The 14,752-nt window shown below is 34.6% G+C and overlaps 1 protein-coding gene across 2 annotated transcripts; it reads right to left on the bottom strand.

Moving 5' to 3' along the window:
- Positions 1–99: 99 nt before the first annotated feature.
- Positions 100–10,170, bottom strand: LOC131160719 (filament-like plant protein 7). 2 transcript variants are annotated; one of them, XM_058116599.1, is made up of 7 exons: positions 10,003–10,069; positions 9,717–9,896; positions 6,695–6,822; positions 4,669–4,807; positions 1,987–4,486; positions 1,781–1,841; positions 100–851 (listed from the first exon to the last, which is right to left on the bottom strand). In XM_058116599.1, exons 3-7 carry the CDS (start codon positions 6,776–6,778, stop codon positions 318–320), a joined length of 3,318 nt encoding a protein of 1,105 aa, XP_057972582.1. In that variant the 5' UTR covers positions 6,779–6,822; positions 9,717–9,896; positions 10,003–10,069; the 3' UTR covers positions 100–317. The 2 variants fall into 2 exon arrangements, with proteins under 2 accessions (XP_057972582.1, XP_057972572.1); XM_058116589.1 differs by having other exon boundaries at positions 9,717–10,170.
- Between the last annotated feature and the right edge of the window lie 4,582 nt (positions 10,171–14,752).

The following is a 14,752-nucleotide window of genomic DNA, read 5'->3' as shown; positions in this document are numbered from 1 at the left end:
TGCTTCTATATAACGTTTTATTATTTTTATTTTTCGCTGGACATGGCTTGCCTTGGCAAGTTGGGAAGTATATTAGTAATTAGTCGATGACTCCATATCTGGGTGAGCTCACTTTCATTTTTCAGTACTTGGTATATGTTTTTTCATTTTTTTGGTTTTCCGTCAGTTATATACAGCATTAATACAAACAATACCATGCAAATCACTCTCTCTCTCTCTCTCTCTTTCAAACAACCAATGGAAGCTAAACCTCTTTAGTTCCCACTCCTAGGGTGCGACCAATGGACTGGCACCAACCTGTATATTACTCACTACTTTTAGGCAGGAAGGGGAAGGGCCATTTTCTTGCTGTTACCTTTCTTTCTCCTCCACAATAGCTTTCTCAACAAACCTCCACCTCCTTGCTTTTTGCTTGGCACAATGGCCAGAGAGCCGACAGCAGCTTCATCACCCTTGTGTTTAATACCATTTACAATGGGAAGCATTTCTGGAAGCTCTTTCAGCCCATTGGGAGCAAAAGCGGATTTAAAATCGCCATCTTGAAGGGCTGTCGACTTCTGAGGGTTCGACGTGCAAATGATTTCTTTAGTCTTGGGGGAACTGAGATCCATCACTGCAGCATCATCCTCTGCCAACATTTGATCCAGTAGAGAGGACCGCTGGTTCGTGTTCTTATTCTTGGGGGTGGTGGTCGTTGGGGTTGTGATATTTGTATCTGCAGGGGTCGAGATGACCTTATCAAAAAGGGCGGCTTCCCTTGGTGATGCCAAGGCCTTCAACTGCTTCCCTAGGTTGAGGATTGTTTCTTGGCATTCTGCCAGCTTTTCTGATGCTGCTGTGATCTCCCAATCCTGACGAGGTTTGTAAAGTCCTCATTTAGAACCAGGTCATAAGCAAAAATTGTAATTCAATCACTTGCAGATTTGCCAACATGAAAATCTGAATTGCAACGTCAGTAATGATTAAGTTATTGAACCACAATCCACCCATTTCTTTTAAAAATGTCAAAAAATCCAATGGACTATTATTTTCTTTCTTCAACAATCCCCCCCTCCCCCAACAAAAAATAAAATATTGCCATTCTTGTTTTACCATGCTACTCAGAAGATGGGAGTGTACAGTATATCAAGGACAAGATATGGATTTCTATTTATTTTCAAAGATTTTGTTAACAAATGGCACTTGCTAAGAAGCCATTTTATGAAATGTAATTACATTAAATGTAGTTGTTGACCAAGAATGTGGTGATTTTTCCTGCATAGAATGGGGAATATTTCTTAAAATACTAAAACAGCAATGTTATCAACTGCCCCAGGGCAGTTGATTGTATGGCCCTATTTTCAAACGATATTGCTCAGAGGGAAATTATAGGGTGCCAGATAGCCAGCTATTGTCATACTAGAGACCAACAGACAAAAATTAGAAAGAAGCAAACAAGATAAAAATATCATCCTTCTCTCATACAGAGGTTCATCTTTTTTATGGATTCTTGAAGCTTTTTCAACCAAGAAATGCTTATGCATTTCAAACTTCAGATGCTGTAGGAATGAAGGTCGGGTGATATATGTATTCATTTTTGCACACTCAAGCTTGGTGAAATGCATCAACTAACTTCTGAAACAGGACTCATACAAGGGGTGTAGCGTGCTTAAGTTACTGTTGATATTCCAGAACAAAATCTTATGAACAGAAATGTGACTTCCTGAAGCAAAGGATCACATCATAATTTACATAATACAGACATATACATAAATGCATAATGCTGTATATGGGAACTTACCGTTCGGAGTGACTTCTCTTCTTTACCCATGTCATTCTTCGGAATATCCTTCTTCATCAAACTGAAAATTACAGATTTTGAAATCTGAGATCCCTCAACAGTGGAAAGTTGGAGACTAACTTGTTTGAGAATGAAACAAAAGAAAAAAAGTGTACCTACCAAGCAATGAAATAAAATAAGATATAAAAAAAATAAAACAAGGGTACCTTTCTAGCTGGAGCTGTAGTTCAAGACACGTGGCCTCCAATTCTTCACAACTGTTATTTTTGTTCTTTAGTCCTACTTCAAGAGAAGAAAGCTTTTGGCGAGCCTCATTTAGTTCAGCTCTGGCAACTGAGAGTTGTCTATCAAGATCTTCATTCATTGACCTGTGATTTTCAACCTGATGCTCAATCATTCCCTTCGATTCTTTTAAATTTTCTAACTCTGTTTGCAAGCTTGCAGTTTTTTTTCCAGATTCCTGCAGTTTAAACATTGAAGATTCACTCTGATCAGTTGCTGCACGTAACCTCTCTTCCAAATCCTTTTTGGTCAACTCCATATTCATCAACTGATCTTTTAATTTCATAATATCTTCTTTCATGTCAAACTGAAGATCTTCCATTTCGAACAAGATATTATGCCCATTCAAAGCAGCACTTTGGGGAAAACATGACTGTTCTTTAGAAACACGTAATCTCTCTGCTTCTGAAAATTGACTGATCATTCCACTTTCCACTTCACTTTCACTTTCCCAATCAAACTGCTTCTTGATTGCATCCCTCATGCTTGAAACATCTTGAAGAGAAAAACAGTGGTTCACAATCCATTCCAAAGCAGAAGTTAATTCATGGGCAAAATTTTCAAGATTAAGCTTTCCATTCAATAAATTATAACAAGTACGAACAAACTCCTGTAAAACGACACCAAGTTCAGAAGTTTTCCACTGGAAGACACGAACCATGTAGCCTGAAGATGTTTCTGAAATCTTATACGGTAAAAAGCTACTATCCTTCCCTGGCATGATGTCCTGATTATATTCCAGAGAAGGTAAACTGATCCCTTCAATAAGCTCAATCATTTTACTTATTGATTTATTTAGATTTGGCTGGAACTGCTTGCTGTCCTCTATTGGGGAGATGTCAACATCTGTTTCTCTATAGGATGAATCCATAACTGGAGGTTTCCCCTTGAAGATGCCATCCCCATGTAGGGAATTTGATCCATGGGGATGGTTCAAGATTTCTATAGCATCAATTAATCTTCTGGGGCTTGAATGATTAACATGTGCCAAAGCAACTCGAATATCTTCAAGTATTTCATCAGGGTTTCTTTGTGTGAGATGGAATTGCTCTAAGACCACTTTCAGAACATCCTGAAGCCAACCAGGAACCTTGCTGATTTCCAAATCTTTGGACTGGGTTTCTGGCTCTGAGACACTGAGAGATGTGCAGTCAGATACTGGAACTATCTCCCTTCCCACTCCTCTTGATGAATTCCCATCAAACTCTCCTTCCAAGGGGCCAACAATTGCATTATTTTTATCAGAAGAAATCTCAGAACTTCCAGACGTCTCATCTACAGAAACTATAGCCAACTTTTCCATCTCAACAAAGTCGTCCATCAGATTAATTTCCGAAACACCGACTGTTTTACATGATGATGGCCCCTTCTGTTTGCCATTTTTGAAGTGCTCCAATTCAGAAATCAGAGCAGAAGCCCAAGATTCAGCACAGCTAACCTTATCATCACTGCCAATATCAGACACTGATGACACAGAGAGTTCTTGCGATATTAGACTGGACCTATTGGGCTCCATGATTGTTTGGCCTTTTGATGATTCTTCAAGCTTTGCCTCAACTTGTGAGAGCTTTGAAGCTGTACGAGCAAACATGCTTCTTAAGAATTGAAGTTCATTTGTTTTCTTATTAAAGTTTTCTTTGAGAGTCTTGTTCTCTTCTTCCATGGTACATAACTGCTCAGTCATAAAGTTGATGCTTTTGCTGGGAGTATCAGGAGAGTTGTCCTCCACAAAGTCCACGGTGAAACCAAGTGGGCTAGAACTCAACTTTCTTCTTCTTATTTCAGAGGGATCCTTTCCCAGCAATTCAACTTCATTCCTCATTTTTGCCAAAGCAGCAGGCCCTGGCAACCGCTTTCGAACAAGGAGACGTAGCCTCTGACATTCTGATTCTAATTTTGCAATTTTCTTCATACTCTCCAAGTGTTGCTTGTGTGATGCATCAGCTGTTCGACGATTGAATTCTCTCTCCTCATTTCGAATCTCAAGCTCCTTCTCAAGCACTCGAACCTCATATTTCAAAGAAGTATTGCCTTTCTCTGTGGAACCCAGTCTAGTCATCAATGCATTGAAATCAGTTTCTGCCTGAGTCCTACATACATTCAAATCTTCAATTAACTTTTCCTTTTCCGCAAGAGCTTTACTAAGATGGGTATTCTCAATGCCTAATTTGGAAATTCTCTTCCTGCCTTCATCTAACTTCTCCTCCAAAACCATCTGGGTTTTTTGAAATTCTGTTGATGTCCTTGTCACAGCATCATGAATCCTTTGCTCCTGCTCTTCTCGAACAAAACGTAGCTGCTGCATACATTCCTTCAAGGCTGCATCTAAATGAGATGCCCTCTCTTCAAGAGCTACTCTCTGTTGTAAAGCTTTATCCAATTCTTGCTTTAGGGAAACTGCTTCTGTCTCTGCCTTCTCCCATCCTGTACATAGGTCATTTTTCAAAAAGTGCTAAATTGTTAAGACTTAAAGAATCTCAATCTTAACAGAACATCCTAAGACTAATAAAAATTTTGAAGCTTAAAAAATGTTTCTGGTATCTATAATTTTTAGGAACAGAGGAAACAAACATAAAATAGAAAAAAATAATGATACAGTAAATCACCTGCAATGGCCTCCTGTGCAATTTTTGCATTTTTCTTCACCAGATCATCTTTAGCATTACATTCAGAGAGGGCAGAAGAAAGCTTATCACTCAAAACTTTAAAATCTCCCTCCCTTTCTTCTTTTTCAGTCACAATTACCTGAATCAAACCGAACAAAAATATTAGCAGTGTATGATATTTTTATGATGTGCTACGGAGGAGCTCAAGTTCAAGGTGTATGAAATTAATCCTAGTTACTATTTTGTAGTTCTTTGAAAGAGGAGCTCAAATTCAAGGTATATGAGAATTAATCCCAAACGAAAAAATTAACTTTCATATAGAATCATTCATCATTATTGGAAAGGCATGATCAACCTGCTCAAATGAACATGAATGAATGTCATTAGCTTCCAATGGAAGACTTATTTCAAGTTTCCTTACAATCCTGATAACCATTCCCTTAATTATATTAGCAACTACATAGTTGGGCAATCAATGCTTTTCAAGAACAGGTTAATTTTTGGCATTCCAGCAGTCACTTTGGACATCTAATATTACAATTGGAGTGTCCAGATCTAGTGCCTCATCTTTGGGTTGACACTTTGACACTTGATATTTTTGTTGATTTAAGCAAGATAGGGAATATTAAAGTTTAGTACAGTTGATATGGACAAGTAGGTGTTCATTGGAGATCATGGCTGACCAAACCAAACTTTTAGAATACTCTGAATGCTAACATCACTCATGAAAGAAAGCTCTAAAAAATTCTAAAATTTAAAGCTTCCAGAATTTTTTAAAGCAGCCTTCGAGATTGTAACTTGAATAGCCTGACTCTCTTGTCTCTCCTTTTCCAGACTTCTCTTCTTCCAAGCATGATGCTGGCTACAGGTCTGTCTAGATTGATGTGCAGGTGCAAGCTATCCACATGATTCTGTTAATAAATTTTTTTCTTGAAAATGTGCAATAGATGTATCAGAGAATCAAGATGCCATGAGAAGTAAGGACATGCAATCAAACATATGCTAATTTAATTTGTCAGACTCACAATCCACATGGGAGGCATCTGAAAAACCCAACTCCACAGGATCTCAAATTAGCAAAATCCCAATAGAATAGGTAAATCAAGAGTTGACTACTGCTATGACCAGTAAATGGTTCTGGGTATTGATTTAACTTACATCATAAATGAGTACAAGAAAGTACCAAGTACTAAGAACCGGTATCCTTGGAATATTCAAGGACCATGCAAAAGGTGATCAAAACAACATATAGATACACATAAACATATAATCAAAATATTGATGGAAAATTTTGTAAAATTTGTATCCAAGATCAAAATTGATAGTGAATAGGAAATATTTTATGAAGGATCTATAAAAATACCTACTGATTGTTTTCCAAATCTTTGACTGCTAAATTTTGCAATAGAAATGATATGTAAAATTATCTCATGCCATGAATTTAAAGGTTTTGTCACAATAGGTTTTAATATCTATCTGAGGAACCCGAGTTGCATAACATGCTGAAAGTGGACTAACTGTTCTAGAGCAAGCATGTCACCTAATATAAAAGATTCAGGAAAACTGGGCAAGGATTAATTGTAAGCTTAGTGCTCCATGAAGTTCCAAAGGCAGATACGCTATATTTCACAGTTGATACCACATTACCACCCTCAATGAAATGAAAAATTGGTACAAACTAAAAAGTACCAGTAAATAATGCTCAATAGCTTTTCCATGAAGTTTCTTGAAAGAATTTGGTTTGCCCAACATTTTTGGCATTGTTTCTTCATGGGAATTAGCTCCACCATTTACTGTGTCCATGAAGCAAAACCTCACTATGATAATAACATAAATAATGGAAGAACAATAAAAATATTTTACAGCTATATGCCTTTGAACTCCAGATCACATGCATGTGTTCACTGTTCACACACACACAAATATGCATGCTTGTCAGACCTATTAGCACAATAAGAATATAGAGACACAATCAAATGAAATGCCAAACAAAAAACACTAGATAAACATAATGTATTTCAGTTACCTCTTCTTCATTTCCTTTCTTTGCTTTCTCAGTTGCATCCTTCTCAGTAGATTTTTTCCTCCAAAGCCAAGTCTTGTGGTCCATTGTCTCCCAGATTGGATCAAATGAAGAAACTGAATGACAAAAATCTGCAAAAATGGAAAAAAGGAGCACAGCCTTCAGTCTTGAGTTAAGTCAGCAGCTAAGACTGACAATATCTGTACTAGAAGTGGTGGAGAGCAATTCTTGAGTGCAAGTTGTGTAATATCATAATATGATTACTAATGCCTTTTCCTAACCAATTAATATTGACGGTACGAATTCAGTATCACCATTGCAACCAACCAAGGGCCATATCTTGGGATAGTCTGTCATTAGATATTTGATCACCATTCACTGGTCACATTCCCCTTGACTTTGACCTCACCACTCTCTCAGAAATCTCAGTTATTATGAACTAATCCCTTCATAAATAACAATCCTCCACTAAAGAACCCATTCAAAGCACTTTTGTACGTCTCTAACATATGCATATCTTTCCTTTTAACTTTTATTTGGGTAGATAATTTGGTAAGCCATCTGATCGGTAAAAGATTCTCCTATTAGATGGTTCCGAAGGAAATATCATAACTGAAGCTAAAATACTTGAGCATGATCTTCTTTAGCCATCCCACATGATGAAGTTTAAGGTTCAGTTGTAGATGTGCCAATCTCACAGGGTACCTCAACTTTATATAATACTAAGTAGTCACTTTTCAGTATGAAGGAAGGCGGTGTTATATGTCATAGGCTCATAGCATCGTGATCCTAACACTAAAAACATGGCACTGTGCAGGCCACAATGAAGAAAAATCATGATTTTCAACCTAGTAAACCCTAGAATCTACAAACAATCTTGAACGCATGACGAAAATAAAGGGAAATACAGAGTATTATCTACTGGTATTGTCAATTTGTTGTTTGATTGGCATAGTTATAAGAAAATATCCACCTTTTACTAAGAGCAGTAACCAGCTATAACAATTACCATAATTAGAAACAAGAAGAGAAAGTAAAAGTCAGTTCACTGGGGAAATTACAAAGTACTCAATAACTCAAACTGTTTGCTCCACCAGGAGGGGGAACAGTGCATAAAAGCTAAGAATTTTCCAATTATAGTAATTTTTAGGAAAGAATAATTTTATAAGAATAATCATTCTAAATACCAGCTCAAAATTCATGCCTATAAAGCATTTTTTCCACAAGCAATGATTATTTAGGCACCCTGTTTTGATTGTCTATCATGTGCATATTTTTGAACTACCACTTAAGAATTTTAAGCTATTAGATTAAGGTGTAACAATGGTTTAATACTCCTATCCACATTAAGTTTTCTACAACTCAACATGCAGAAAAATTTTAATGACAAGAATTTGAATGCTAGACATTAACCTATGCTGGTTCTACAACCATATTAAACAACCCCTAGGTCTTAAAAATTTTAAGCCATTAGATTGAGGTGCAACATAATGCCATGATGGCCAAGAGTTTTGTGCTAACAACTAGTAAAGGGGTTCCTTCAAGGGACAGCCAATAGTTTGATCATGGGACTTCCATGATGGAGATCATGGGTTTGAAGAGGATGGAGAGAAATTAGGAAAGGGGGATGGCCTATTCTGGTCAGTATAATGGGCCTCCCAATGTCTCACAAAAGGGAAAAATGGCCTGGCACAATGTTTTAGGTGCACTCACCACATTATTTTTTGCTGATAAATAAAGAAGAAAAAATTCAATAAAACAGCAGCAAGGGTGGAATTATAAAGTTTGCAGGAAGTCCTTTAACAGAGATTCCTAGGCATCTCTATTCTAGTCCTTTGAAAATAGAACAGAAATATTTGTTCCTGATAGACACAAAATGACAGCCTCTTACTCTGATTTGCCCCCTCTGTATTTCATGAAGCTGTGATCATGCATATCTATTGTTAATTGGATATCTGGTCTTTGGAATGCCAAATGAAAGGAGGTGGTTTTATTTTTTGCTAGGTGAAAAGGAGAAGGTTTTAGGAAAAGGAAAAATGGGGCGAATAAAATGCCTCCTTGGTCAATGTACTAGCGTGTTGAGGAATATATAATAAACTGGGTTAAAACTTTTCTACATGTAAATGCACTCAAAAATGGGTCCGCAGTTGTGATATGGTGCTCTTCACGTTTATTATACTAAAATAAAAAAATAAAAAAAAAATTGGTGTTTTCATGGTCCAACAGACTTCACGTTTTACTCAGAACCAGTCCATATTGCAAGGTCGAGATGGCCAGATCACAGCTTAAGTGTGTCACAAATTAAGTTGCAGAAGGGGAACACAATACAAAGTCATAGTACCGCATAGTGGCATTACTCTTTTTTGTGTTAGGAAGACAACTTAAAAGATGAATTTTCCCCACACAACATCATAAAAATCCGCTGCTATCTCTGAAACCTTAGCAATGAAATCTCTGGAGAATTATTTTCCATTAAAAAACAAAGTTGAAGAAACATTTAATTTTAGAAGGCAATAGAAATTGTTTCCCTTTGTGCTGTACAATTGAAAATTCATGTATCACATGCAACTAAACCAAAAACAAATATAAAAATTTCACAGCGCTACCATTAATTTAAGAAGTTAATGCAAGTATGAACAAAATTAAAGTTTAGATTCCAATTCAACCAAACATTTGTTCAAATATATAGCACGGAAACATTTTGATCTCAAATGCAGACTCTGAAAAACAGAGAAACGGAGAATCCACCAAATATTCATTCAAAAGAAACTTTTTTTTTTTCTCTCTGAGGAAGAACAAATTCAGGAAACCCGTCCTGAAGATAACAAATAGAAAATGAGCAAATAATCAGACTGAACACCTTCGCACACGCACTATATCAATGACATTGATATCATCACGGAAGAAAGAAATCTCTAGAAAACAAACGCTTCTGCCACTGCAAAACCTTTTTTTTTTCCTTCTATCAAGCTACATTCTAGCACGTCAAACACGTAGAAGAAAAAATCAAAAACCCATAGCGCACCTGTTCACACCAAAACACAAGCCGCCGGAGCTCTCCCCACCGCCGGTTCAGCAGCAAACGAAGTGGCTCAATGCGCAGAAAGCTTCAACGAAAGCAGCAAGCAAAATTGAAATTTGCGAGCAGCAGCGAACCAGAGAGAGAGAGAGGGGCGGATGAATGAGAGCTAATGGAGAAATTAGGCTGCATTATCACGATTAATACCAGATGTTTAGATCCCACCGACAATCTTATTGAGAAGATGAAGTAACAAACTACAACGAGAACCGATGGCGAGAGCAACCATTACCATGCGAGAGAGAGAGAGAGAGAGAGCGAGGTAAAGAGCAGAGTAAGCAAAGAGGGAAAGAGAAAGGGAGAGAGAGAGAGGGGGGGGGGGGGATGGGACCGGGGCCTTGGGAGTGAGGGAAGGGTGAGGTGTCGGCTCGATCTGGCACGTGCGAGGCGTGCGAGAGGTGGGTTGGTTTGTTTTCGCGGTTGCTTTAAATAGAGGGGCCGGGTCTGGAGGGGTATCCTTGTCAATTTGTCCTTTTTTTTTTATAAATTTTATTTTTTTATTTTTTTTTTAATTTGTGGAAGTTTGGACAGGTTAATGAAGGGTTATTAGCTGTAATTACTGTAATTTGTAGGGGATATTATGATTTGGTTAATTGACTAGGAATGGATGATGATCATGATGGTGCGCCCCAAAAATTTTTAACAAGGCTGCATTATGATTATATATTAGTATGGTAGAAAATGAGGAGGAAGAAAATTCAGCATAGAGCTTAATTATTATTAATTATTAATTATAAAGTGTAATTATTATTTATAAGTTTAATTAATTTTACTGTTAATTATATAAGGAAAAAATGTCATTAAAAGTTGGAATGGCATTTCTTGAAGATATTGCTTTATATTTATTATGATTTTTTTATGCCTTTATTGAAGATGCTATAATTATTTAATCATGTGAAATTTAAAAAAAGAAATATGTATTATTAAGACTCCATCAACTTAACAAAGATATAAATTATCTGAAAATTAAGAGTTCGAGTCTTAAATTTGAATCAAATTTAAAACAACGTTGCATTGATTTTTTTTTTTTTTATGAAAAAACACATAATCCAAATTCAAGAGGCTTGATTTGAAAGACAATTTGTATGTAATTAATTTAAAGTTAATAATTTTTTCTTAATGAACAAAAAAATTTGTGAGTATAATTTTTTTTTTTTTTTTTTTATAACCCGAGAACTCCAGCCACCATCACGCCACTTTGGACGCTATGGTGCGGTACCAAATCCGGGGGTGAAAGCCTATTGATGCACCCCTGATCATTCACCGAGTATAATTATTGTATTTGGTTTAATTTTCTTCTACATATATAATTAAAAAAAAAATGTTAAGATCATTGATATTTTGCTTTTCAATTAATTAATGGGGTGTATAAAGGTACACCTACATTTAAATTCCTGCTCTTGCTTTGATTTTTCTCACTTATTTTGGTAGTGGGATTTGGTGGGTGAGATATTTTTCGAGGCATCCCTTTTAGATATACTTAATCTAAATCGATAAAGGGTGAATTATTTGATTTATCGATAACGAGACGTGTTAATCAAATAGACTAATGTCGTAAAAAAGACTTTGTTAGATTAACTAATTTAATAGCAAAAATAATTAATTTTGCAGTATAATAAAAATATCGTGTAAGCTAACATGCAATGATTTAATTGAAAAGTGTTTTTTAATCAAAATGTACTTTACCAAAACTCCAAAAAAATAAATAAATCATCGCTGAATTTAAAAAGAAAAAAGATAATTAAAAATCGTACGATCATGAGTTTAGCATCGATCACCAAACTCCACCTTAATATGTAATTATAATTAATATCGAACCCATATAATTTTTGGATGGTGTGGAATTTACCCACTTGATGATGGCATCATTCCCAAAAAATTTGACTTCCAAATCCCTTCAATCACAAACAAAGAAACTAAGAATTCATTAATTAAGGACCAAGCTAGTTTCAATCTTCCTAGTTAATTATTTTCAATAAGCCAAGTCAAGATAGCTTCTTTTGCAGATGACTGAGACTTGAACCAAACATTTTCCAAACCCTATTGACAATTAAAGTTCTAAACATGCTTAATTAATTAGGATGGAGTTATATTTTAATTTTCATGTTGGTTAATTAACGTAAAAAACAGATTATGTCTTGCCTCTTTTGTGCATGCATCGTGCATGGGGATGCATGCACGTACCGAATTCCACGCATAATTATTATTAGCTGCTTTGTGTCAACTTTTATTGTCACCTTCTTTTGTTTTTGTTTTTGTTTTTTATGTTTTTGTTTTTTGTTTTGCTCTGCATGTTTTATTTGTTTTGTTTTTGTTTTTGTTTTTCCTTTTTTCTATCCAGCCGCAGCTATGCACATCCCTAGCTCCCTCTACTTCACTATATGGGCTAGATTTTTTATTTTATTTTTAATGATTGGAAATTTTAACTTAGGCGAGCCCTTTAAATCCATCCAAACAATACTAAACCGAGATGAAAGTATTGTTACTCACCCATTGATACGGATAAATCATAAGTAAGAAATTGAACCTATAATTTTTGAATCTTTAAAAAGTTTAACTTTGTTTTAATCACTTGAACAAATTCAGTTGGACTATTAAAGGTGGTGTGAACTAGGGGTGTTCATGGTTCGATTACTTGAATCGAACCTTCAGAAGCCGAGCTGAACCAAACTGAAAGTTTTAGTTTGGTGTTTTTGTGAATTGAACCGAAACTGAGCCAAACCCTTCGGTTATATATTCAATGGTCTGATCGATTAACCGACGGTTTGGTTTAGTTATCCAATCCGAACCAATTTTAAAATAATTATAATTTTTTTTAAAGAAAAATAGGCATTTTACTTGAATTTTGAATTAGTGTGTGCATTGACACTTTACTTATATAAAGTAATCACACAAAAAATGTTCAATGCATACTATTTTATAACTTTAAAATATATTATATAAATTAATACATATATCAGTTCAGTTCAGCTCCGATAAATACATAAAAACTGAAACCCAAACCAAAAATTGAAAATCATAAAAAGTATGAACTGAAACCAAACCAAACAAATCAGTTAACCAAAATTTTTGTTCGATTCAAATCAAATTTATTTTCAAATATTTTTGAAGAACCCTAATATGAACACTAATGATGAGGAAGATGATTCTTAATGCTTTATAGGGTTGTTTAAATTAAAGTGCAGAGGACTGTTGCTGCCTGCTTTGGCACTTTCGTTGTTTCCCGTGGGAATAATAAACAATGTGAATAAGTAAGATTATAGGATGTGCTTTATATATGTATGCATAGTTTGTGGATTACTCTTGGTATCATTTTCCAGAGGTTGTTGCTTTATTTTAATTTGATAGTGAAAGTGGAAGGTGATGGATGATGCATGATTAGAGTGATGGAAGGTGGTGGCTTCCATGTCTATCGTATATTCGGTTGGTAAGTAGCTTTAGTAACACTAATAATTAATTAGCATGCTTTCTCATGTTCCACACTTCTTGTTCATTCCTTTTCCTTTTTTTTTTTTTTTTGTCAAACTTGTTGCATTTTTTATAGACTTAGGAGTACGCATATAAATGAAATAAATTTGAATTGAAGGTGAAATTCGGTTACTCAATTTAATTAAAATTCGATTCGGTCAATTTTTAATTTGATTAAATATGGAATTTTAGTCAGTTCGGTTAATGAGACTTTTTTAATCAAATTTTTTTAGTTAATTCAACTAATTAACTAAATTCACTAAACCAATTTAATGCTCAGCCATACTTAGAGTCTTAATTAATTTGATTAATATTCATACCACCAACATCAAGCATCTATCAAATTGATTAAAGCTCTTGCATATCTACCTTTGTAGTGTTGTCAATAGTGACAGACAGGCGGACTCGTGAGTATAGGACGCAAGGCAACAACGAAAGATTTACAAATAGAATGGTGGGTAATTAAAAGGTTGCTAGTGGTTTGATGTAAGATAATTATTGAGGATGTGCTTGAAAGTATGCAAAAATTTATTGTTCTTAAAATTAATTTGTATGGTATCTAATCAATTATTATTTTAGTTTAAATAATATTTTGTAGTGGATATTTAGGTCATTTTATAATTTTTTATTAATTAAAAATACGAAAGGAAAGGGTAAGAGAATTTTAATGATCCTAATGATACCCTCTTATTTTTAAGCCAAATCATATAGAGAGTTTACGTTGTTTTATGTATTTTATTTGAAATTCGAATCTATATTTGTAAGAAGAGAAATACAAGTAGGGGTGAGCATAATTCGGTTTTAACCAAATTAATTGATAAAATTTAGTCGGTTCAATTCGATTAATTTTTAATTTGGTTCGGTTCGGTTTTATAATTTTGGTAAATTCGGTTATTTGATTTTCGGTTTGGTTATGAAGAAAGTTAATTTCAGTTAACCAATTTAACCGAATTATGTAATTATTTAATAATTAAATATAAATTATTAAATTAAATTTTGAAAGCATATAAATTATACAATCATATTTTCTTCATAATTAACTATAATTTGATTTTGTTAACGAAATTAACTAAAAATTCAATTCGGTCAGATACAGTTCGGTTAAGGAATGCAATCCAACCGGTTCGGTTATAATGGAGAGTTAACAAAAAAAATTGATTAATTCAGTTAATTGGCTGAATCGACCGATTGCACACCCCTAAATGCAAGTACCATCTTTGAATCCCCACTTAAATTATAAGAACTTTCACACCTTATGTTAACTAATTGAAACTTGCTTCCGATATAGAGAAAAACATTTTGGTATTAATGAGAATGAGCAAATGTCCAATAAATATGAAAACATATCTAGATAGTTATCTAGTCATTTTTCAATCTATAAATTTATCCATCATTTAAAAAAATGTATATAAATTATAAATTTTTAAAATTTTAAGATTTTTTTTTATGTATAATACAGGAAAAAAGATAGCTAAAAAAATTGCCTTAACTCCCTTTAATTATATGTGTCATTC

Source organism: Malania oleifera, chromosome 1 (assembly GCF_029873635.1).
Source record: "Malania oleifera isolate guangnan ecotype guangnan chromosome 1, ASM2987363v1, whole genome shotgun sequence".
Taxonomy (NCBI): Eukaryota; Viridiplantae; Streptophyta; class Magnoliopsida; order Santalales; family Ximeniaceae; genus Malania; species Malania oleifera.
This window is presented reverse-complemented; position numbering and strand designations above follow the sequence as displayed.